Genomic DNA, 25,777 nt, shown 5'->3' on the forward strand with positions numbered 1-25,777 from the left:
TCCAGTCGGTGTGTTACACTCTGCCCACACAGAACAACGTAGCGGAATTATCCAGAGTTAACAGACACCATTTTCAAGCATCAAAGCCTGGTTTACAATGAAGCGAATGGAAGCAAACATGTACGAAAGAGCATTTGCAGAAAATTCACTACCACTTGCTTGTATATGGGTAGAATCATTTATACTAGAGGAAATGGAAGAGAACATGAGGTAGCAAACATTGCCTATAAATGCTGTGTTATTAGTTTTTGTTTTTGGAGCTAATATTCAGCATACAGGATACAACTCTATCTAGTTAGAGCCACAATGTGAAACTTTGCTATTCAGTGAGGATTATTTTGCATGGCATGTGCACTGTCCTAATTTGCATTGCGGTTCTTGATTATATACAGCAGTGGAAACAGTAAACCACTCATACTTATCACTGGCATTATCGTATATGAATGTGTCATTGCGTTCATTGGTTGGGCAACTAATCCATTTTTTTTTTCTCCGAAATGATAAAGTGTGGTGTGCATGCAGTTCTTTCACTAAACCTGACTGATCAGCATTATAAACAGCAGTTGCAGGGATAACAGCAAGTTTTGTCTTTATGTCAGCTATGAATTTCTCTATAGCATTGTCTATCAGTGACAGCTGCTCTACACGACATAAACTTGGTAATTTTGCAACTTTCTATTTTGTACAATTTCTTGAACCTGCATAGCCAGGTCGACAAAGCCTGGAAATTAGCAATGTTCATGTCAGATGCAATTCAGAGGGCCCAGTCTCATAGATCTCCATCAGCAACAGTGCATAGCCTCTCATGAGCAGGTCTAAATCTTTCGAACTGTTTTTCATTCAGATGGTTTCGGGTTTCCGTTTGGCGCAAATTTCATGTAATTCATTCTTCCATTTGTACGGTTCATGCTCTGATTTTAAAAAATGAAAACACCTTTGCACACTGCATAACTTCAAGTGTTTTTTTCCCCTCCTTCGTTTAACTAATATTTCTTTGCCTTTCCTTTGTCACTGAAAGCTGTTGCAGCACGTGTCTTCTTCCTTTTTTTTTTTGTTAGGCTTGGAATGTATTCTTCTGCAGACCTGTTACCAGGACAACTGATGTCACCTGAACAACAGTTCATTGCATTATCACAGTTATTTCATATTTCTTCTAATGTATCTACAATTTCAAATGAAATGTCAATATCATTTGAATCAATGTCAAGGAAATCAACTAATAAATGACACATATGTACAGCCACAGGAGAAGTAGGTGATTTCGGCTAGAAACCATGTTCTTCATATTTCATCACTGCTAAATTGAGAACATTAATTGGATTCCACATTACTGTGAAACTGGAAGAAAAAAAGGTACTATTAACAGGCATGCCTTACGAATGCACAATAAATATTAATTCAGCTTTATCTGTATTGTCAATACTTACCAATACTGCAAAAAGCAACTGATAATTTGAAATAGGTGTTACTTGAATGGCTAATTCGAGAGAATAGTAACTGTGTACGGTAGTGTCAGGGAAACTATCAACGAACGTTAACCTGAAATGTCCTTTACTAATTATGATCGGGTTGTGTTATGTTTCCTGTTTACAAATGAACAGTCGACCTCGGCTGTGTGTGTGCCTAGTTGTGCATGCACAGCTGCTACAGCGGCAGTAGGGGTGTATGTCTCTACCACCACCTGGGGTGCCAGGAATTTGGCAATTTTCAGCTTTTTTTTTTCTTTTTTAAACTTGCAATGCCTCTTAACAGCTAAAATTTCGAAAGTGCATTTTTTTCGTTGTATTCTTCCTGTGTAAAAAATTTCAGGGTAGGTTTCGACATGTCTTATTGGACCATTCCCTTGTCAATTCTGATAATAATACCCATACAATCAAATTTTACTTTTACTACACATGCAAAATGTGGCATTTTCAACACTTGTTATGAAGTTCTCCTGAAAGTTTATGGTGTTAAGCATAAGCTGGCTTGGGGAAGCCCTTGTAAGCCAAATTTCAGCTGTGCTTACATCACCTTATTAGAACATCCACAAAATTTTCTTATTTATTTCTTAATTAATTATGAAACTGTTAATCTGATGTGACATAGATAAATCCATTAAATATGATAACAATGGAACTGGTTCATTCATGTAACCATCAAACATGGCACAGTTTCTAATATTCTCAGTACAATCTTTTCACTACTGTGGGTACACAGAAAGAACTATAACACATTTATGAGAACACCTACCTTGTAGCCCACTTAATCCAGCAACTGTAAATTGTTGAATTTCTCCCAACTATAGAAACCAGCTTTCACTTGTCGCCCACCGAAGAAACGTCCATTCAAATCCACTACAGCTGAAATTGAAACAACTAATAAGCAATGTGCAACTGAAATCTGCATGTAAGTATAATAAGATAAAAGAAGAATGGCTATCTGAAGTCTACAAAGGCTGAATAATTGGGCACAAATACAAAACACTGCAAATGTTGTATTACAAGCATGCATCAATCTTTTTCTAGTTCAGTGTTTCATAAACACACACTTTTTTTTGTGATCTACTGGTACTAGCTTTTGTCTGCAATTTTAACTTTTGTGTTTTAATGCATTGTTGCGATCATCCCATAATAGAGCATTACATACCAATACTAAGATAGAGACTCATCACTTCATTATAGTTTGACAGTGCATTAACTGATAAATGCAGAATAAGATAAAAGGCTAAATAATTATTTTTTAAATTATACTTTATTTAAAATCCTTTTAGTGTAAAATCTTGATTGCTGCCTGTTCATGAGTCCCATGTACATTAGTCCAAGCAGTCATGATACTTACTATCCATGCAGGATTTGCGAATTTAACATGACTCAGAGCTAAGTCTTAAAGTACTGTCATTCTGTTTTTCAAGACTGTTTTAGTTACAAGATTGTACAAGAGTTCCAAGGGATAGAAAATCAACTGAAATCAATCAACAGAGGAAAGGCAACTGGAAATTGCTATTCTTTTAACAGCTAACTATTGTAGATCATTGGAGGGAAAAAAGCCAGGGACTGAAAAAAATGTGCATGCATTCTTATTTTTGAGAAGGGTCACTGGACAGATTAACAAAATTATAGGCTTATACCACTGACACCAATCAACCACAGAATTCTGTAACACTTTCTATGCTTATGTATTATTACCTTTCTGGATTCCCACATGCAGCTAAGTTAATACCAGGCTGGTATCCACATCCCACCTCTCACACGTGCTACGCAAACATCCAGAAAAACGTTGTCACACCAAACACAGATTTACTCTACATGCTGACAGAGGGGGTATAAAGATTCCATCCCAGGGGAGAGGGGTACATAGATTCCATCCCAGGGGAGAGGGGTGCACAGATTCCATCCCAGGGGAGAGGGGTCACATCGGAAAGGGCATCCAGCCACCAGCTACCACTAACATTGCCTCAACACATTTAACAATGCCAACCCCATATGGGAAAAGGCAAAAGAAGAAGAAGAAGAAGAAGAAGAAGAAGAAGAAGAAGGAGGAGATTATGGATTTTCTGGGTATCAAATATTTCCTATGCATGAATCAGTATGGACTGTGCAAACAACTGTCTTAAGAAATCCAGCGCACTCTATTCATTGAGAGGACCCACAAGGCAGTAGATACTAATGCCAAGTTCACCGCTATGTTCCTCGACTTCTGGGAGGCATTGGATAATTTCGCACAGTCTCACAATTAACAAAATATGAGCAAATTGAATAGCACACCAGTTTTTTTATTGGAATGAAGAATATAGAGCATCGCATTTTGCAAAAACAAAATAGTTTTTAGTGTAATGAAAGACAAACCGCAGAGGATCAAAGCTTTATACAAGATTGGCAGTTGAGCCTCAACATTAAGAAATGTAATATACTGAGCAGAAATAGGTGGATGGACCCATTATTGTTTGATTACACTGTTTTCAAATAATCATTCAACCAGTCACATCCATCAAACCTACAGGAGTGTACAGTGATTTAAAGTGGAACAATCAAATAAAACTAATTGCAGACGTTAAAAAATGGTTCAAATGGCTCTCAACACTATGGTACTTAACATCTGAGGTCATCAGTCCCCTAGAACTTAGAACTACTTAAACCTAACTAACCTAAGGACATCAGACACATCCATGCCTGAGGCAGGATTCGAACCTGCGACCGTAGCAGTTGCGCGGTTCCAGACTGACGCGCCAAAAATCGTTCGGCCACACTGGCCGGCAAAGGCAGAGGTCAAACTGAGACTGACTGGAAGACTCTTCAGGAAGTGTAACTCTTGAATGAAGCAGGTAACTTACCAAATCCTCAGTGGACCAGTACTTGAGTACCTTACCAGGTAGGATTGACGGAGGACATCGAAAGGGTGCAAAAAAGGGCAGCTCGTTTTGTATTATCACGTAGTAGGGGAGAGAGTGTGGCAGATATGATAAGCGAATTGGAATGGAAGTCATTACAGCAAAGACATTTTTCGTCGCGGCGAGATCTATTTACGTAATTTCAGTCACCAACTTTCTCTTCTGAATGCGAAAATATTTTGTTGAGCCCAACCTACATAGGTAGGAATGATCATCAAAATAAAATAAGAGAAATCAGAGCTCGAACAGAAAGGTTTAGGTGTTCGTTTTTCCCGCACGCTGTTCGGGAGTGGAATAGTAGAGAGATAGTATGAGTGTGGTTCGACGAACCCTCTGCCAAGCACTTAAATGTGAATTGCCGAGTAGTCATGTAGATGTAGATGTAGATTACTGCTCAGTCTGGGACCCTTAGCAGGTAATACTGATACAGGAAGTAAAGCAGATACCATGAAGAGTAATGTTTTTTGTCACAGGTTCACGAAAGCGCCATGGAGACACTCATCTAACCCACTGCAGATGCTACAAGAGAGGTTTTGTGTATCACAATGTAGTACACTGTTAACATTCCAAGAGTGAATGCTCCTAGAATAATCTGCCAACATGTGGCTTCCTCCAACATAAATCACACAAAAAGATCCGAATAAATAAGAAAGATCTGAGGCTCATATGGATGCTTACTGACAGTTGTTATTCCTGTGCACCATTTGATACTGGAACAGAAAAGGGGGAAATGATAGAGGTACAAGAAGTATCCTCTGCCGCAAGTGGCCTTTTTTCCTCCCCAGATACAAATACCAGAGAAGTGAAGCACCTATCTCCACATCATATATCATCTCCCACAACACAAAATGAAATTTAATACATAAAATTACACAAAAGGTCATAGCTGTTAAGTCCCAAAAATGATACATTGTAAACAAAGTTATATAGTCTTTATTTCAAATATATCATAATAAAATAAAAAAGGGAAAGAAAATAAATCTAAAATAACAAATCAGGGTACTGTTGTTGCCTGATAACTTAGAAAATAAATTTATGAGCCAGCCACCCTGAAAACACATTGAAGAATGGAATATGTGGGATGAAATATGAGAGAAATTCCAAAACCAAGGTCTTCTATTTTTTGTGGACGGTGACGAACTATTATGACAGTTGTTGGCCACACTGTTGTGAGTGGCACTTTCACTACTCCCAAATAAGCATGCATGCTTCACTCTGACACTCAGACCTGGCATGGCAGCCATTCACAATGGAGTTCCCATTGAATGCTGCTGCCAAGTGCAAAATTCACACAGTTATTGCTCAGCTCACTTCAATAGCAGCTGTTGCAATAAAGGCATTCTGCATCAGAGCATGGCCTACTCTTGAAATTGCGATAGTGTATGTTCCTACAGAATCAACCAATATATTGCTGCCTCCTATTCGTATCTCACAAAAAGACCATCAAGACAATATTACAGAAATTCAATCCCACAAGGAGGGTTACCGGCAATCATTCTTTCAGATGAATGGTGCGTGACTGGAACAGGAAAACGGAGAAGTGACACTGGTACACAAAGTACCCTCTGCCACACACAATAAGATGCTTGCAGAGTGTAGATGCAGTTATATTTGATTTTTGAATGCAAAAGGTATTAAACCAGTTGAAATTCACAACCAATTGACAGAAGTTATGAATAGTCGCGCATCACTGTCAAAAACTTTTGCAAGTGGTATAGAGAGTTTACAGTGAGTTGTACTGAAATTCACAATGCAGAAAGGAGCGGTAGACCTTCAGTTTCTATGAAAGTCATGAAGGTTGACAAAATTAAGCATGGAGATCAGAGGATCACCCTAGATGCTCCCTGCATTTTGGTTTCTGAAGTTTTCTGAAGCAACATCCACAGGATTTTAATCGAAAAGTTGCAATATCAGAAAATTGTGCACGATGGGTACTGCATATTCTGACGTAAAGCCACAAAGGGCAATGAGTTGCTTATTTCTGTAAATTTCTGAACATCTATGCAGATGAAAAGGACAACTTCTTGGACTCAATTGTTGCAAGTGATGAAACCAGGACATTCCACTTTGATCCTCAGACAACGCAATAACCATGTGAGTGGCACCATCCCTCTTTGCTGAAGCCCTGAAAATTTAAACAAACGTAGTCTCCCATATTGTCATGGAAACTGTGTTCTGGAACCAGAAGGGGGTACTGTTGGTTAATGTTATACCTGCTGAGACAACAATGTATGGTGACAGATATTCTTAAACACTGTAAAAACTCAGAGGGGCAATTCACAACCAAAGAATAGGAATGATGAGTAAGGGCACAAGAATTCTCCATAACAACACCTGCCCTTACCTAGTACATCAGACTGTGCATCTTCTGTAAAATCTTGGTTGGAACATCATCACCCAGCCACCACACAGTCCAGACTTGGCACCAAGTGACTACCACTTGTTGCATAAGTTAAAGGAACATTTGTCTGGGTGGCAATTCTGCTCCGACAATGAGATGAAAGATAAGGTTCATAAAGGACATGGAAGTGAGCTGGTATGACTTGGACATTGTAAAACTGACACAGCACCTACAAAAATGCATTGACTGAAATAGTGATTATGTAGAAAAATAAACTGTTACAGAATATAAACAGCTGTTTGTAAATCTAAAAATATATGAGACCTTACTTTTGGTATTGCCCTAGTAGAAAATATTGTCGCAGAACAAGTTGAGTAGCATCGTGGTGTAGTGGTTATGAAACGAAACTGTTGCATGGAGGGTCATGAGTTCAAAACTCACCTCGACTGTACAACTTTAATTTCTATATTCGGTTCGAGTACATTCTAGAAATATCCACAAATATCAAGAATCATTGTACTGGAATGTTCTGTAGCTGTATATATACTGTATGTGTTCTGGCCGGAGGCAGTTTGATCCGCGCTCTTGTATGTGCAAGGGCTGAATAAACCTTCGTTAAGTGAAGTTAGTGTTTGTCATTCATCTAATTACATTTTCTTCTACGTGACAATATTGCTACTTAGCACATAGAGGAGACACTGAGTGGCAGACAGGCACATTGAAAGTCATCATCGAGGTCATTAAAGACAGAGCATAAGCTCAGAAATGTTTTAAGAATGGAAAAGAAATTTGACCATGCCTTTCAAAGAAACCATCCTGGCATTTGACTGGGGCAATTTAGGAAAATAACGGATACCAAAATCTAGATGGCCGGATGCGGATTTGAACCATCATCATCCCAAATGCAAGTCCAGCATACTAATCAATGTGCTACCCTGCTTGGTTTGTGTGTGTGTGTGTGTGTGTGTGTGTGTGTGTGTGTGTGTGGGCGCGCGCGCGCACATCTGCACATATTTCTACACCTGAAAAAGGACTCTGCCCGACAGCTTTATAATATCCAACAATCGGCTTTCAAGATGCGTGTCTGCCCCTCAATATCTCATCTATGTTGTGCGTAGCAATTTATCCTATTTCATGTTGCTGAAAATATTGAAACTTCCTCGCTTCAATTAAGGTGAGAGTTTAGAAACAGGAGCAACATGGAACAAAAACCTGTCACAGACTTTTTTCTTTTCTTTTTTTAAAGGTTGCTGGTGGTTTACAAAATAACAGGGGCACACATGACAAAAGGTTTGGCACATCTGATACCCACTGAATTCCTGGTGACATTGTGACTTGTGATGTGCAAGACTTTCCCAGTTCATTGTCACATGTTGGGAGAATGGTGAACTGAGATGGGTTTGCATATCTCTGGATGGAAGGTGAATGTGGTTATTAGCCACATGGATGTTCTCTCATATTTTATCAACAGATTGCGGTGCTCCCCAATCTCGAAATAATATCACAGTTAGCATAGTATATGTGAACTATGGCTGATTTCCTTGCAAAATCCAGACAATTACAGTGTGTGGGTATGTTGGCCATTAGGAACTTCAATATTAGACAGATAATGAACCCTTTCCCCCCATGAACCATGGACCTCGCCACTAGTGGGGAGGCTTCCGTGCCTCAGCAATACAGACAGCCGTACCATAGGTGGAACCACAATGGATGGATATCAGTTGAGGGGTCAGACAGACATGTGGTTTCTAAAGAGGGGCAGCAGCCTTTTCAGTAGTTGCAGGGGGGGAACAGTCTGGATGATTGACTGATCTGGCCTTGTAACATTAACCAAAATGGCCTTGCTGTGCTGGTACTGTGAATGACTGAAAGCAAGAGGAAACTACAGCCGTAATTTTTCCTGAGGGCATTCAGCTTCACTGTATGGTTAAATGATGATGGTGTTCTCTTGTGTAAAATATTCCAGAGTTAAAATAGTCCCCCATTTGGATCTCCAAGTGGGGACTACTCAGGAGGATGTCATTATCAGCAGAAACAAAACTGGTATTCTATGGATCAGAGCATGGAATGTCAGATTTCTTCATCGGGCATGTAGGTTAGAAAATTTAAAAAGGGAAATGGATAGGTTAAAGTTAGATGTAGTGGGAATTAGTGAAGTATGGTGGCAGGACAAATACAACTTTTGGTCAGGTAAACAGAAAATCAAATAGGGGTAATGCAGGAGTAGGTTTAATAATGAATAAAAAAATAGGTGTGCAGGTAAGCTACTATGAACAGTGTAGTGAACACATTATTGCAGCCAAGATAGAGGGTTTGGTTGATTTGGGGGAAGAGACCAAACAGCGAGGTAATCGGTATCATCGGATTAGGGAAGGATGGGGAAGGAAGTTGGCCGTGCCCTGTCAAAGGAACCATCCAGGCATTTGCCTGAAGAGATTTAGAGAAATCATGGAAAACCTAAATCAGGATGGCCGGACATGTGATTGAACTATTGTCCTCCCAAATGTGAGTAGCCAAGATAGACACGAAGCCCACGCCTACCATAGTAGTACAAGTTTATATGCCAACTAGCTACGCAGATGATGGAAGAGAGTGAAGAAATGTATGACGCAATAAAAGAAATTATTCAGATAGTGAAGAGAGATGAAAATTTAGTAGTCATGGGGGAATGTAATTCGATAGTAGGAAAAGGAAGATAAGGAAAAGTAGTAGGAGAATATGGAATGGGAGTAAGGAATGAAAGAGGAAGCTGCCTGGTACAATTTTGCATAGAGCACAACTTCTTCATAGCTAACACTTGGTTTAAGAATCATCAAAGAAGGTTGTATATGTGGAAGAGGCCTGGAGACACTGGAAGGTTTCAAATAGGTTATGTAATGGTAAGACAGAGATTTAGGAACCAGGTTTTAAACTGTAAGACATTTCCAGGGGCACATGTGGACTTTGACCACAATTTATTGGTTATGAACTGTAGATTAAAACTGAAGAAACTGCAAAAAGGTGGGAATTTAAGGAGATGGGATCTCGATAAACTGAAAGTACCAGAAACTGTAGAGAGTTTCAGAGAGAGTGTTAGGGAACAACTGACAGGAACAGGGGAAATAAATACAGTGGAAGAAGAATGGGTAGCTTTGAAAGATGAAATAGGGAAGGCAGCAGTGGATCAAGTAGGTAAAAAGACGAGGGCTAATAGAAATCCTTGGTTAACAGAAGAGATACTGAATGTAATTGATTAAAGGAGAAAATATAAAAATTCAGTATATGAAGCAGGCGAAAAGAAATACAAACGTTTCAAAAATGAGATTGAAGGAAGTGCAAAATGGCTAAGCAGGGATGGCTAGAGGACGAATGTAAGGATGTAGAGGCATATATCACGAGGTGTAAGATAGATACTGCCTACAGGAAAATTGAAGAGACCTTTGGAGACATGAGAACCAACTGTATGAATATCAAGAACTCAGATGAAAAACCAGTTCTAAGCAAAAAAGGGAAAGCAGAAAGGTGGAAGGAGTACATAGAGGGTCTATGCAAGGGTGATGTACTTGAGGGAAATATTATGGACATGGAAGAGAACATAGACGAAGATGAAATGGGAGATATGATACTGCGTGAAGAATTTGATAGAGCACTGAAAGACCTAAGTTGACACAAGGCCCCGGTAGTAGACACCATTCCATTAGAACTACTGATAATCTTGGGAGAGACTTAGAGAACTAAGTCTACAAATGCTAGAAATGTAGGTTTGCCTTCCCTTAATCTATCTTCTAAGATAATTCGTACGGTCATTATTACATAGCATGTTCCAATATTTTTTCTGAATCCAAACTGATCTTCCTGAAGGTCGGTTTCTACCAGTTTTTCCTTTCGTCTGTAAAGAATTTGTGTTAATGTTTTACAGCCTTGACATACACACGTGACAATGTTGACTGGAATACCCTCTTTCAAATTCTGAAGAAGGCAGGGATCAAATACAGGGAGCGGAATGCTATTTACAGTTTGTGCAGATACCAGACGGCAGTTATAAGAGTCAAGGAGCATGAAAGGGAAGCAATGGTTGGGAAGGGAGTGAGGCATGGTTGTAGCACATCTCCAATGTTATTCAATCTCTATTTTGAGCAAGCAGTAAAGGAGACAAAAGAAACATTTGGAGTAGGAATTAAAATCAATGGAGAAGAAATAAAAACTTTGACATCTGCCAATGACTTAGGAATTCTGACAGAGACAGCAAAGGACCTGGAAGTTGAGCAGAATGGACAGTTCAAATTAAATCAGGTGATGCTGAGGGAATTAGATTAGAAAATGAGACACTCATAGTAGTAGATGAATTTTGCTATTTGGGGAGCACAATAACTGATGATGGTAGAAGTAGAGAGGATATAAATTGTACTCTGGCAATCTCAAGGAAAGCGTATCTGAAGAACAAAAATCTGTTAACATCAAGTATAGATTTAAGTGTCAGGAAGTCTTTTCTGAAAGTATTTCTATGGAGTGTAGCCATGTAAGGAACTGAAACATGGACGATAAACAGCTTAGACAAGAAGAGAATAGAAGCTTTCGAAATGTGGTGCTACAGAATAATGCTGAAGATCAGATGTGTAGATACATAAGTAATGAGGAGGTACTGAATAGAACTGGGGAGAAAAAAGGAATTTGTGGCACAACTAGACTAGAAGAAGGGATCAGTTATAGGACACCTTCTGAGGAATCAAGGGATCACCAATTTAGTATTGGAGGGAAGTGTGGAGAGTAAAAATCACAGAGGGAGACCAAGGGATGAATACACTAAGCAGATTCAGAAAGATGTAGGTTGCAGGAGTTACTCGGAGATGATGAGGCTGGCATGGGATAGAGTAGCATGGAGAGCTGCAGCAAACCAGTCTCTGGACTGAGGCCAACGACAACAACAACAATGAACCCCTCTGGAAAACAGCTGGAAAGCTTAGAAGGAAATCTTGAGTATAATAATAATAATAATAATAGTAATAATAATAACGCAAACTTGTCTCATCCAAGAAGTGGAGGTCGCTCTGCCTGCAGCAACTGAGTGCATTCATTGTAACCAGCTGCAAATTGTAGCTCGTGATGGCATGAATGGTACCTGCCACCTGGATTCAAAGATCATTCTTAACACCTTTAAACAGCTGGTGACAACAGCTAGCCTCACACAGAGGGTGGACATATGACTCACAATTTGCAGCATTATCCAGAATGAAGTGGCCCTCTGGTCTGGAGGTGAGTGGGAGGCTTAAACCAGAGGCTCAAAGCATCCTACAATGATCTCAGATGCAGATTTATGGACTACCGCTATCAGGTGAAGGACTGCAGAAACACACAGCAAAAAGGAATTGACTGCATGGATACCAGAGTACATATGATGTACACATGGGAGTAGGTTGGACGAAATGGGTTTGATGATGAATTACGTGCCATAACAAGGGAAGGAAGTAGGCCAGACACACCAATTATGGAGGAGCACATTAATCCTTGCAGGTCAGAAAGAGAAAATGTTGATATGGCATTAGTTAACTGCAGAACTTTTCTTTGTGTGGTGCCAGAATTAGTGTCACTTATTAACATCCAGAATTAAGGGTAAAAAGCTGCCTGACCCCAGAAGGTAAAGGCAGCAAAATCTTTAAGTCCAATTGGAATATATACTGCAATGATAAGCTGAATACCAATCATGGCAGTTAGATGCTTTTGTAGATGATCTGCAACTAACAGGCCCAAAATTTTCAATTCTTTACTCTAGAGGATATAATCAGAGACTACAAAGATATTCTAGGACCAACAAAAAAGTGTCAAAAGGAATGTTAAGAAAGCCATAAAAATATTTCTGCTTACCAAGTGTGACAGGAAACAGGCTGAAGATTATCTGAGCAGTCAATATGAAACATTTTTAGCTAGGGATGAAGATGAGATAAATCAATGGATAAAACTCAATAGTCCTGGTAGAATGTATATTTACGGAATAAAGCAAACAACTCACTAAGCAATATAGGCCTTGAGACTTCAAAAGACACATAATCAACAGCGACAACTTTGATGGCTTTCACATAAATCCTTTTTCAAGCTATAGTACACACACATGCTCACTGCCCCCGCCCCCTCCCCTCCCCCACCACACACACACACGTACACACTTGTGTAGCTACACTGGACAGAGGTACAGTAGCTTCACTTGAGTGCGGGTTGTGTCTGATGGAGTGGGCACGGGGAGAAAAGAAGTGATAAGCAGCAAAGGCTGAGGAAGGGTGGCTGGGGGAGAAAGGCAGGATAGGAATGCTGGGAGCAGGCAATAGGTGCACAGGATATGGATGTGGCAAGGACACCTACTACACCCACAATGGTACACTCATGCAGTGCATAATAACATGGAGCTGGATTGAGAGGTGCAGTGACTACAGGAAAGAGGGTGTGGGTGCAGGATGAATGAAGTTAGGATACAAGCGACGATTGATACCAGGAGGATTACAGGATTGGAAAATGTGTTACAAGGATAATTCCCATATATGTAATTTATCCATGATCCAGATGCCACAGGTTGTAAAGCATTAATTGAAATCCAGCATACTTTGCTTAGCAGCATGTTCAGTAACTGAGTGGTTAACTTCACTCTTGGCCACAATTTGTATTGTCATGTCCACATAAAATTCTGTGCAGAAATTGCATCAGAGCTGGTATATGACATGAATGCTTCTACAGGTGGTACTGTCTCTGATAAGATAGGATAAGCCTGTGATGGGACTGGGGTGAATGTGCCTGATGGCTATCTTGAACAGGTTTCGCAACTGGATCTTCCACAAGAGTATGATCTATGTGACAAGTGGTTGGATGTGGGTGTGGAGCAATGACAGGCTAGGATACTGCACAGACTAGGTGGGTACAGGAATATGGGTAGAATGTTCCTCACTTTGAGGGAGGATGATAAACAGTCAAAGCCTTCACGAAGGATATGGTTTAGTTATTCCTGTCCAGAATGATAGTGGGTGGAAGTGGAGGTGCTCCTTTGCATCTGATTCTTGATGGTGATTGGAGAATTGGGGGCATGTGAAGACACTGTGTGGGAAATCCGCCTGTGGACTAGATTTGGGGGATAGTGCCTATCTGTGAAGGCAAACTGGAGAAGGGATTTCTGGTCACTGCATATATGCTGTGCATGGTTGGTTGCACAATATGGGACTGAGTTTTTGGTGTAGACGGGATGGAATCTGTCAAAATGCAGGTACTGTTGATGGCTGGTAGGTTTGATTTGGACATAGGTATGAATGTATCCATGAGAGAGGTGTTTGTCAATGTCCAGGCAGGTGAAAAATTGGGCTCAGGGGGACCAGGCGAAGCAGATGGGAGAGAAGGTGTTGTGGCAGAGGAGGAATGCATGTCATGGCCCTGGGTCCAGATCATGAAAACATAATTAATGAACCTGAATCAGATTATGGGTTTGGGATTTTACATGGTGTGGTCAATTCTCTCTAGATAGCCCGTAAATATGTTGGCAAAGGAAGGTGCCATGCATGTCTCTTGCTGGTGATGTGGATCTATTTGTACATCTTCCCTTCAAAGGACAAGACACATTTATGAGTGAGGATGTAACTGGTTAGATGTATAAGGGATAGGATGGTGGGTCTGGCATCAGAAGGTAGTTGGGAGAGGTAGTATTCGATAGTGGCAAGGCTGTGTGCGTGGGTGATGCTGGTGTATAAGGACGTGGGATGAAAACTGATTAGTAGGGATCCAGGTGGTAATGAGGTGGTAAAGTAAGTAATTCGTGTTTTTAACACTTTGGCAACCAAGCACAACAACAAGTTGGGCTATGACACTATTCAAATGACTGTGCCCTATTATATCTAAGGCTGTGATGTTTCATGATGTGCAAGCCATCTTTCACTCAAAAACTTGACGGATTTTGTATGAGAACCATGTAGGAACATCTAGTTACTGCCCCTTGCCATATGCCATCCCTTGTTGTCAGCCTATAGAATTGCTTTGATAGAAGCAGTAGCAAACTGCTATTGCGACTGACTGAGCCACTGCGTGCTCACACTGTCATTAGATCTGTGCGTATACTCTCTACATTTCAATGCTTTCTGTAGTCCTGCTACTACAAATATGTCACTTTCATTGAGTGAGTAATAAAGTCCGGAAACTCTAAAGGAAGAAATATCTAAGTGCGAACAGTCTGAAGAAATTGGTGAAGAACTTTCTCAAGAAATGTTTCCAGTGCAACTATCAGACAGAGGCTTCCCTAGGAGTTTCCTGGTAAAACCTCTGGAGCTGAGACGAAGCAGCATCAACATGAATTTGCATGATTTGTTCAAAGGAGACATTACAACCTACTGGCACTGTTATTTTCTCTGTTGAGAGGTTTATGTGAGTGTGTGGGAAGGGACCTTCGAAAGGAGGTGAGACCAAGTTGGAGGTAAGTAATTTCAGGGAGATAACCACTAGGGTGGTTACATAGGAGTGGGGAAGGGTTACCTTTGGATTGTAGTATGAACTGGGAGGGGGCTGAACTTCAAGTTTGTGGCTGAAGGTGAGGTCTTAGGATAGTACTGAAACTTCTGTAGGAATGAGGTTTTTGGTGGTTGTTTTAAACAGTGCCATGGATTAGTTTCAATTCTGGATTTTGTAGGATGGTGGGAGGGAATACTGATGGGGGAAAAGTTGCAACAGCTTCGACTGCAGCGTATGATATGCATCTATACACTAAACCAACAAATCACAGGTCCACAGTATTTTAGTAGCACATCACTGTATTTTACATCCCAATAATCCCTCTCTCCATCCCTCCCAATTCCATGTCATTGTGCACCCCTCAACCTGACAAACCCCCAACCCAGTCCAGCTGCAGAGCTGTCAGCTGGCATAGTGTAGCCAGCCAAATTTGTGTATGCACTTATGAATGTGAAATCTACCTTTTTTTTAAAAAAAAAATTGAAAAAAGCCGATTCAGTTGATAGCTAGTAAAGTTTCCAGTTTTGTTTATGTTCTTTCCAGCTCAATGCATCTACTTCTCATTAAGTTGTTTCCTTTACTTCTTAAATATTTAAAATTCAGAAGTATAGTACAAGTTACTTCAAATGTGCTAGTGCCAAGCAAGATTGTTCTGCAGTGTTTAAACCTGTCATGATTCAACAGGCGAGATAGGAAGTTATGGTGAATAGAAACAGAGTATCATCAAAGATTTAAATTGTAGTGACCTCTCACTATCTACAAGTGTATACTGCTGATCTGGGTTAAGCCACAGCAGCATTAGTACTTCAAAAGTGGCACTGTCATCAGGAAGTGGCCCATAAACATGCAGCTTTTTTTTCTGGTAAAGTAGACAGTCAGTGGAGCCTATCCACTGGAGTAGTTGCAATTCAAAGAACCGAGTCATTAGGATGACTAGCCAAATCACCGCCTTGCTATTTGCTTCAAGCTACCTATAAGAGCAAGTCTCTTGGCTCTTGTGATGCCATGACTACAAACGAGATATAATTTTTTTCACTTTCTTTTACTACCTTGTACTTCATAGATGTATTTCTGATAACGTAGAACAATTTTCATTTGGTTACATAGTGTAGAACATGAAGCGTGACTATGTTTACTTTGCTCTTTTCTATATGAGTTCCTTATGTAAAGACTTAGATTTTTTCTGATGATCTTTCAAATAGTTTTATTAAATGTATTGTGTGAAACGGAATAAGCGGAAGTGTTGTAAGAACTGGGGAGCGAGAGAGGTATCGATAGTTGTTGGATCGAATAGTGTGTGATAAACAGTCGCGGAAGGTGCATGAGCATGGTGGTAAGGAAGCAAGTATTGTGCGTAGTAATGGTGTGCATTTAATACAATATTAATACTGGACTTTCAGGTGTTAGATATGGTTTGAAATTTGACTTTATGATGGACTTTCTAAATGGACATTGTATTATGCGAACACCGTTGGTTTTTGCAAAATGATGCTTGTGGCAGTGATAATGCTCACGTGAACAGACAGTATTGTAGTCTGTTTAGAATTGAGCTGCATTACATATACTGTGAATTTAATATTGCTCAGTTTTCTTGGAAACAAAATATGACATAAGCAAAAACAGTAACTGCCAGTGGGGAACCTGTGACCTGTGTTGCCACATAAGTGATTGTTTTTGCAGGAACAGTGTTACCATGAACACGAATATTAACAACAGATACACTGTCTAACTTCGCAATTGGCAAATTATAGAAAATGTAATGTTAATTTAAACACAATGTATGGACTGTACCAAACTATCGTATGTGAAAGTTGCATCTGAACTAGTAAAACCTTCAAGTGCTGCATAAATGGCCTATGACAGATGGATGCTATGCAACTTATTACCACTGCCAGCCAAAACAGGATGTAAGGAAAGAGGATATATTAATACCAAGGACATGACTGGATGAACTTTCAGGATTCATATCAGCAACTTCAAACTGCTTCTACCGCCGTCACCACATCATACCGACCCAGAACAGTTAAGACTCAACACGATTCCTCTCTTCAAGAAACTCATAACTGCAACCAATTTAGTTTTTTTCTACTTTGTAACAGACTATATCTTAATGTTTCTCTCCATAAATAAAAGTATAATAGTGTACTGTAAAGACTGTTCACCTTAAGTGATGGTTGACCCCACCACTAACAGTAGTTACTGCCATAATTTGATTTGTTTTTTTATTTTTTTGTGTATTTATACGAGTCATTGCATGCGTTCTGTGTGTCTTTTAAAGGGGTGTACTGCAATGTGTACATACAGTCGTTTAGGCAGAGGAATTTGTGTGTTGTACTGTGAAATGTGGCCAAAAGTGTAAGTTGAGGCATCCGCCATTTAAGTTATTTTACACCCACCAATTTCAAAGAAGTAGCTTACTCGCTATTGATTCAAGTTAGTGTACTAGAGGTAACTTTGAATCTAACAGCTGTCAAAGTAAGTGATCTTTGTTTACATGCCACTTAGCATCATATTTCCATGCAATCATGTTTAGATGCAAATTTATCTGGGTTTAACTGTTACTGGTAAGCAGAATTACAGTATACTGTGTCCTTATCTATCAAATTAGCTTCAGAGTGTTTTACTGTTTTCACTATCAAACGATTTTACCGTCAGAATTTGAACAGGATTGGGAAACTTATCATATAGACGTTTGCTTCTGAAGTTTCCAGAAGTAAAACAGATTCTTGGGGTTTATACAATATTAATTTACTTCATGCAGTTTTTCTTTAAACATTTTCTGATTTCAAATTCATGGTAATAGTAAATCTCTAGGAACAGTTTTCTTCACACACTCTGCCTCCTAATGCTTGTATATTTGTCAATAAACATACTGACTGAATCCGTCTGAAGTTTGCCTGCTGGCTCTGTCCAATGCTGCTATGTCCCAAATAACTACTCTTTTGTTGCTCCAAAATGTAGCTACCATGCACTCCAGGCCTGCCCATGTTGGAATACATGTAGTCTGCCTGGTGAGATCAGCTATCTGCCCCAATTACTTATGAAGTCATATAGCGTGTTAAAATCAGGTGTTACACATTCCATCAGGAATTGATTCTGGATCCCTGTGGACATCAGCAGCAGCAGTATTGCCACAAGCTGCTGTAGAGCATGTGCTCAAGTATTATATTTCCCTTTGTTCTTCACTACAGTGTAAATATTTAACAGTGTGAATCCTAACTCACAGCAGCTGAGAGGGCTGGCACCCATGACATGGTCCCACATTTGCTCAATGAAGTAGCACAGTTGCAAAGTACTAATTTAACCTTACAAAATGAGCTAGTAGAGCTGAAAGAGGGAAAGCAGATGTAAGTTCTAGTGAGACTTATTCCACAAGCCTCAAGCTTGAGTGTATAGCCATTAACCTGGTAATCCCATTTTCCAGAAAGTACTGTTTTAACAGGATTTGAAGAAGCAATAACTTTGATAACATGTAGACAGGAACAGCCATTAAGGATAACGCATCTTAAATTGTTGGGTAAGGCATGTCAACTTATCAAGTGCTATTAGAAATGCACCTGTGACAGACTATGCGAGATGTTACTGGAGTGCTACTAATTTAAGTTGATATTACAATGAACAGTATCACACAGAACAATGGTGAAGGTCTGTGGATTCGACAACGAGAATAAATGGCGAGATCTATGAAAAAGTGCATAATGGAAATGGGATGAAGTCATTATCCAAGAACCAGAGCAGCATGCTCTTGATGGACTTATCAGAGGCCACTAGACCTTTGTATCGGTCATAAGGTTGCTAAGGTCTGGGATTCATGGTGTGTGTGTGTGTGTGTGTGTGTGTGTGTGTGTGTGTAGGTCTGGGATTCACACCGTGAGATATTGGGGGGGGGGGGGGGCAGGGGGGAGGCATGGTGCAACAAATGTAAGTTCTATTATTTCTTTATGTTAACGGGTATATTTCCCTGGAATGAAAGGAAATATTTCCTCACGTGGTAACGAATATGATGCCATTCTTGGAGTAGATTTCCTACTATCAAACAGGGCATACTCAATTTATTTATTTATTTATACTTATTTACTGCTTTATTTAGCTTGGCTTCAGACCCTATCTTATATGGATGCAGAACTATACATATCAAAAATTATTACTAAACATTGGTTTCCAAGCTCTCAGTATCTACGCATACTTATGGCTCAGTTATGTAAACATTGGAGAGTTATCAATAAAAATAATAGTACTGATTAAAAACAACAGAAATTCAGAACAATAATAATATTAGTTTAACACTTTGGAAGTCATGTTTAATATCAATTAAAACATGAAGGATAATGACAAGTAGATGATTGATATGGCTGTGATAATCACTTAGTAATTGTTAAGAAAGAGAACACAGACTGTTTCATAGAGAGCTCTGAAAACAAGTGGGAGGGAGGACAGTTGGGGGCAGCGGAGGTTAGACTGGAGCTTGCTGGAAGATGTATGTGGAAGAGAGAGCTACTGTGATAGATGGCACACCACTATCTGTCTTCTGAAGCAGGAAAGGAGTGCAATTTCCCCTGAGATTTTGAGGAAGATAGTTCCAGAGTCAGATAAGAAAAAGATTTTGAGAAGCTAGCTGTGTTATGCAGTGGTATAGAGAGAATTTTGCTTTGATGAGAAAAGTATTTCTGCTAAGTTGTCCAGACAGAAAGTGTTATAGAGTCAAATTAAATAATAAGTAGGTGGTAGAGCAAACAGAGGGTGCTTAAGTCTTTGCGTTTACCTGCGTGTAGCTAAGATATTTGTTCATAGGCAGGAGTGATAATACAGTGGGTGGGAACAATAATGTGAATGTCACAAATGTATTGTACTCAGGTGTTCATTGGCAGTTCCATCTAGCACGAGCTCTTATGCTGAAGACCTTGAAGAATAGAATCATCATAATCAAGAATTAGGATTACTAGTGATTCCACGAGTTCCTCTTTAGGCTCAAAAGAAGATACTATTTTATACTTTCGTAGTGCAGGAAGAGATGCTGGTACTGTCTTACAGACTGCAGTTGTGTGTTCAGTGATGCAAACACTGATAGTCCACTATTATACCTCAGTTCTATACCAGAGGATTTGGGGTGCAACTGGTTCTTGAAACTGAGGAGTAGTAATTGTTTTGAAAGTACTTAAAACTGCTTGCATTTTAGATGCACTAAGTGTGAAACCTAAATTTTGAGCCCACAATATTAAGGTAAGTAAGTCAGCATTTACATTCTGTATGGCTGCCTTCAGGTTTGGTGGACTTACACTGAGGTGTAAGAGGATGCTATCAACATATACTTCCAATGGGAGAGAACAGTTGACACGCACGCACGCACGCACGCACGCGCGCGCGCGCGCACACACACACACACACACACACACACACACACACACACACACACACACACACACACACCATTAATTCTGTCTCAGGCAATACAGTCCATATTACCACATTGCTGCAAGGCATTTCCAAATGCCTTGGGAAGCCATTTAAACTGCTTGCCACTTGAATAGTCCCTTAAGGTCAACTACTTGGATAAGAATCGCAGTGAACAGGGAAAGAATTCCCAGCACTGAAATGCCAAGAAATGCATTATCTGTGGTAAAATTGATAGTACAAGATGAGGAACTGAAAAGGAAGAAACTTTGTGTGTGTGAGATTTCCTACGCACCAGTAGGGGATTCAGCTTTAAACGAGGGTAATCCCAAAAGTAAGGTCTCCTATTTTTTTTATAAGTACATAGACCTGTTTATTTCTACAATGGTCTACATCAGTTTACAGCTTGAACATTTAGCTATTTTTCGACATAATCACCATTTCTGCCGATGCATTTTTGTAGACACTGTGGCAGTTTTTGTATGCCCACATCATACCAGCTCGCTGCCATGCTGTTCAGACAGTTATGAACTGGCGTGATTGTTGCTTGGTCTCAGGTGTAAAGTGATATGCCCAGGTTTCGTCACCCATGACAATTGAGTCCAAAAAGTTGTCCTGTTCGGCTGCAAGGCGGTGAAGAAATGCGTGGGAAGCACCAACTCATTGTCGCATGTGGTCCTCAGTCAGCATGCGTGGCATCCATCTTGCGCACACCTTCCAGTAGTTCAATGTTTCCGTTAAAATTCTGTGAGTGGTGCTTCGGGAAACCTCAGGAACGAATGTGCAGAGATCACTCAGGGTGATCCACCGATCTTCACGCATGCTTTGCTCAACCTTCAACACTGTCTCCTCACAAATTGATGGTCTCCTGCTCCTTTGTTCATCGTGAATTTCGGTCCGACCAGCTACAAACTCTCTACACCACTTACCAACATTTTTGACATCCATGCACGACTCACCATGCACTTCCGTCAATTGGCGATGGATTTCAATTGGCGCAGTGCCCTTTGCGTTCAAAAATTGAATAACTGTGTGCAATTTGCACTTGGCGGTAACATCCAACGGGAGCTCCATTCTCAACAGCTGCCAAGCCAAGACTGAGTGCCTCAGTGCGGCATGTACATGTTTACACACAGTGCGTGAAGCACTCTTCATAACAGTGTGACCAACTGCCACACAAACAGAGTTCTGTACTTGTAAAAAATTTGGAGACCTTACTTTTGGGATTACCCTCGAAGTTCCCATCATTGTCGACAATTCTGATGTGGAGGAAGCAAAGCTATCGCATGCAACCCTGATGGCCAGTGTAGAAGTAGTAAAGTGCGCAAAATAATAGTGGTACGATGTACAAAACATGCCACTGGGGAAACCTGCTCATCATGCTGCTTTGAGAGAAAACTCGATTAGGAAGAGAGACAGAGAGAGAGAGAGAGAGAGGCAGACATGGAGGGAGGGAGGGAGATATCTGAGGACTTTTTGACAGAGTATACCAACCTACCGACTGAATATACAGCTTATTCCTCAACTAGCTGTTACTGACGGCCTTGCAAGCATGTCAGTAATTTTGTAATGATTAGTGATAGTGAGTAAGCCATTGTACCCGCAATATCATCAGCTGTTGATCCCTGTGGGAAAATAACTTCTTATGTTTTTGTGTGCCACCACATACTGTGATACACACAGAAGAGAAGCAAGAAAATTTTATACTTCTCTTCATGCACCTGCTAGCCAATTTGTTTACAATGTATGTGTAACATATTACGAGATAATAAGCGCGCAACATTTCATATATTAAAGAAAGTCCGAGGTAAGAGTACCAATGGCTGTTTACAATAGTTTTTTGACTGTCAACAAATGCACTGTTATGTACAAGTGTAATGGTGCTAGACTTACCTTTAATAGCTGATTCAATCCGTTTAAATTCAACAAATATTCTAACAGCTTCATCATGTGCAGCACTTGGTTGTTCATAAATAAGAACTTTAACAACATCACCATATTTTGTGTTACATTCATCTTTAACCTCAGGCTCCAGGTCTTCATCTACTTCTCCTGGACCAACCATATTCTGTAGAGAAAAGAGGAACATGAAATATTTATGGACATTAAAAAAATACTTTTTTTCTCACCCCCCCCCCCTTTCCCAAGGAGGAGGGGCGGGGAAGAATTTCAGAAATACAAGCTAAATATAATAATTAAGTTTCTTTCTATCTTCTGTTTTATCAGAAAAAGTGGAAAACATAGAAACATGGTTATGCATATTTTTTTTTAATATCAAACAATGGTATTATTGATAAGTTGTATCAGTTAGTAATAGGGTGTCTGCTTGGTTGCAAGTTAAATTGCGTCACCAACTTACTGCTATGAGTAGTAGCTGAGATTACAAATTAATTAGAAAATACTTCAAAGAATCTTTTTGAGCCACTCAAAATCCTCAATCTGTGGTCTAGTTTGGATTACTTGATGATATCTTCATGAAATGGATCACAGCCTCTACCCTGACAGCTCCTCTCCAGTTTGTTTCACTTGCTTCTCTTTAGCTTAGCAAGTCATCTTCCTTGACATTGAATGCCACCTCAATGATGCTTCTAAAAAAGCCTCTTGACACAACAAGCCTATCAATAAATAACAATATCTCTATTTTTGTAGCTGCAAACCTATCCACCTAAAATACTCTGAGTCAAACAGTCTCTTGTGTTTGCATACATTACAACCACAGCATTGAGTAACCACTCTCCCAAAATATTATGAAGGCTGCTACAGACAGACACTATCCCTTCTCATACCTTTTCCCCAAATATGGTCATCTCACCCACAAAGACGTCCAATGCAATAAAATACTCCTGTGCTCCAAAAGCTTCAATCAGATCCACTGACAAGCCACAAAGCAACATACTGCACACTACACCCTGAACCAGATTGTCCACCAGGACTTCAACTACATACATACATACATACATACATATGCCACAAGACACCATACAGCACATAAAGGAGCATACCTTATAATACTACTACAGTAAAACCTCTACATTTTTGTGTGGTCCAGATTTAAAAGACGCAAAATTGAGGAAAATGCAGAATCAAGGAAAATGTTAAAATCCCCAAAATATGAACAGAAATGTATGTCATTGGCTTACATGATTAAAAATTGTAGTGCACTCCAATACACTGCATAAAACCTGTATATGTGGAAGAAATTAAATGTTGAATACAATGTTTGTACAATAATTTGTGGTAATGAATTTCATTATTTCTTAAAAAAATAATGGATGTGTAACAGCAAGTAAAAATTTGTCAAAAAACTGAGGTAATCGAGCTATTTTCTGACATGCAATGAACACAAATTACATGTCAAAATATATGTTTTTGAGAAGTGTTTCCAGTGTGCTCACCAGAAAAAAAGCAAATATTGATAAACATGTTGAATTAAACTGCAAACTGTGAAGTATGGTGAAAGGCATCAGCATCTAACTCTAAGGGTGTGTGTTTTCCTTCTCTTGATGAGAGAAACATAGACATGAAAAAATGAGTTTACATCCCCTATTAAAGTTACAAGCTTATTAGAAGTCAGCTCAGCAAATTTCTGTACACTGTTCAAAACATAAAGTTAAAAGAAAGCTCAGGTGCTACAGTTTTGCTTCTTACCTTCTATTGCTGCAGCCAATCTTTATGACATATACAGTGTGTGGTGCATAGTATATGCTTGAGAAGTATATGTAGATGTTGCAGCTTTATCATGTCAGATTTGACCACAAAAGTCTTTAAAATACGCTACCACAAAACCCTGTTCTATTTCCATGTGGCATCTCTGCCCTAGCACATGATCTGCAGGAAAAGTATATTTTCAGCACTGTGCTTTTGCCCCTATCTGCCCTCCTGTTGTTGAAGGGCCACTCCCACTCTCCAAACTTCCAGCAGATGAGATCATTTTACCTGTGTTAGTATGGTGTGGTGGCTGCACTGGCTACTGAGTGATGTAACAAGTCGCCAGCCAATAAGAGTTCACTAGCCGGAAATGGTCGACTTTTCTGGATTCTGACTGAGCATATTCTTCAAGACTCAGTGTTTGAATTTAAAAGGTTTACAATTAATATTGTTGCTCAATACAATACAATATATTGGAAATACAAGCAAAAAGACGGGAGTGAGTTTTAAGTGGCATAAGAAAAGTTGGCGGATGGGACCCTTGGCCACATGTTGTCCGTTTTTCTATTGCTGCCGCAACCTAGCAGTAGTTGTACCATAACAGTGCAGTGAAGCTGAACGTGCAAGTTGTGTTGGCAGCAGCGACTGTGGATTACATCAGAAATTCCTCTCTCACGTCCCTCCCTCTCTGCTACAGCCAAAAATATTTTCTTAATTCCACCACTACCCATGGCGCAAAGCGTCTGTCTTTTGTACTACTTGTAACTCGTTCAGTCACATCAAATATCAATAGGAAGAAAATAGGAAAAAGTCAAGCAAGACATCGAGTAAGAATGTAGGTTCAAGGTAATCTCACTAGGAAAAAACTAAAATCTGGGAATTTTTAGCAGTGATCTTATGGGTTTTCCACAAGGGCTACAAAAGTACGACATAGCATCATAAGAAATGTAGAATTCGAGAATGTAAAATCAAAGTTCCACTGCCTCTGAGTGATAGTTGTTTCATCATTTTGTCTGCAGTGTGAAAGTTCTATTCATGAAACAACATTTGGTAACTGTTACTGTTAATATCAATGGAAAGAAATAATAAGTAAAAACAAGTTTAATCATTATTAATGCATGTAGTCTTCAAGGATTCTTTTTTTATAAACTGTTAATATACAGGAAGATGCAGAATATCTTTTTACATTCATCACTTCAGTTTAGTTTGTGACCGAATGACAGAATACATTTTCAAGAAAATTCAGGATTTCCATGGAATAAGCTTCTTCTGCGAGATATGTTATTGCATATTTAGGACTTGTAACGAAAGAAACAGAATATTTTGGTATATGAATTTTTTCTCACTAAGGCAGCTTACACATCCAAGAAAATATTAATTGTGTGTTTCATTGTCAGTTTCATCTGACTGTCCATGTTCAGATTACCAAACAGAAGTACTTGAGCATGCGACATAGTAACCATAAATAAAGTTATTTGCACATTGCACAAGATGTCCTTGAGCAATAATATCAGCTGTTGTTTGGCAGTGGTTTGGCAGGAGGGGACCAAGAGTCACACATTGAAAACTGTAAAGTA

General features: G+C 39.6%; 1 protein-coding gene across 2 annotated transcripts in view; it reads right to left on the reverse strand.

The window, feature by feature from the left end:
• The window catches only part of LOC126259355 (splicing factor 45), a 116,603-nt gene that overhangs the window by 19,351 nt on the left and 71,475 nt on the right, over positions 1-25,777 (reverse strand). For both annotated transcript variants that reach the window (XM_049956083.1, XM_049956082.1), the window contains 2 exons: positions 22,446-22,620; positions 2,233-2,342 (listed from right to left, as the gene is read on the reverse strand). In XM_049956083.1, the coding sequence (XP_049812040.1) occupies positions 2,245-2,342; positions 22,446-22,620 (273 nt within the window). In that variant the 3' untranslated portion in view covers positions 2,233-2,244. The remainder of the gene's footprint in view (positions 1-2,232; positions 2,343-22,445; positions 22,621-25,777) is intronic.

This window comes from Schistocerca nitens, chromosome 5, assembly GCF_023898315.1.
Source record: "Schistocerca nitens isolate TAMUIC-IGC-003100 chromosome 5, iqSchNite1.1, whole genome shotgun sequence".
NCBI classification, from domain to species: domain Eukaryota; kingdom Metazoa; phylum Arthropoda; class Insecta; order Orthoptera; family Acrididae; genus Schistocerca; species Schistocerca nitens.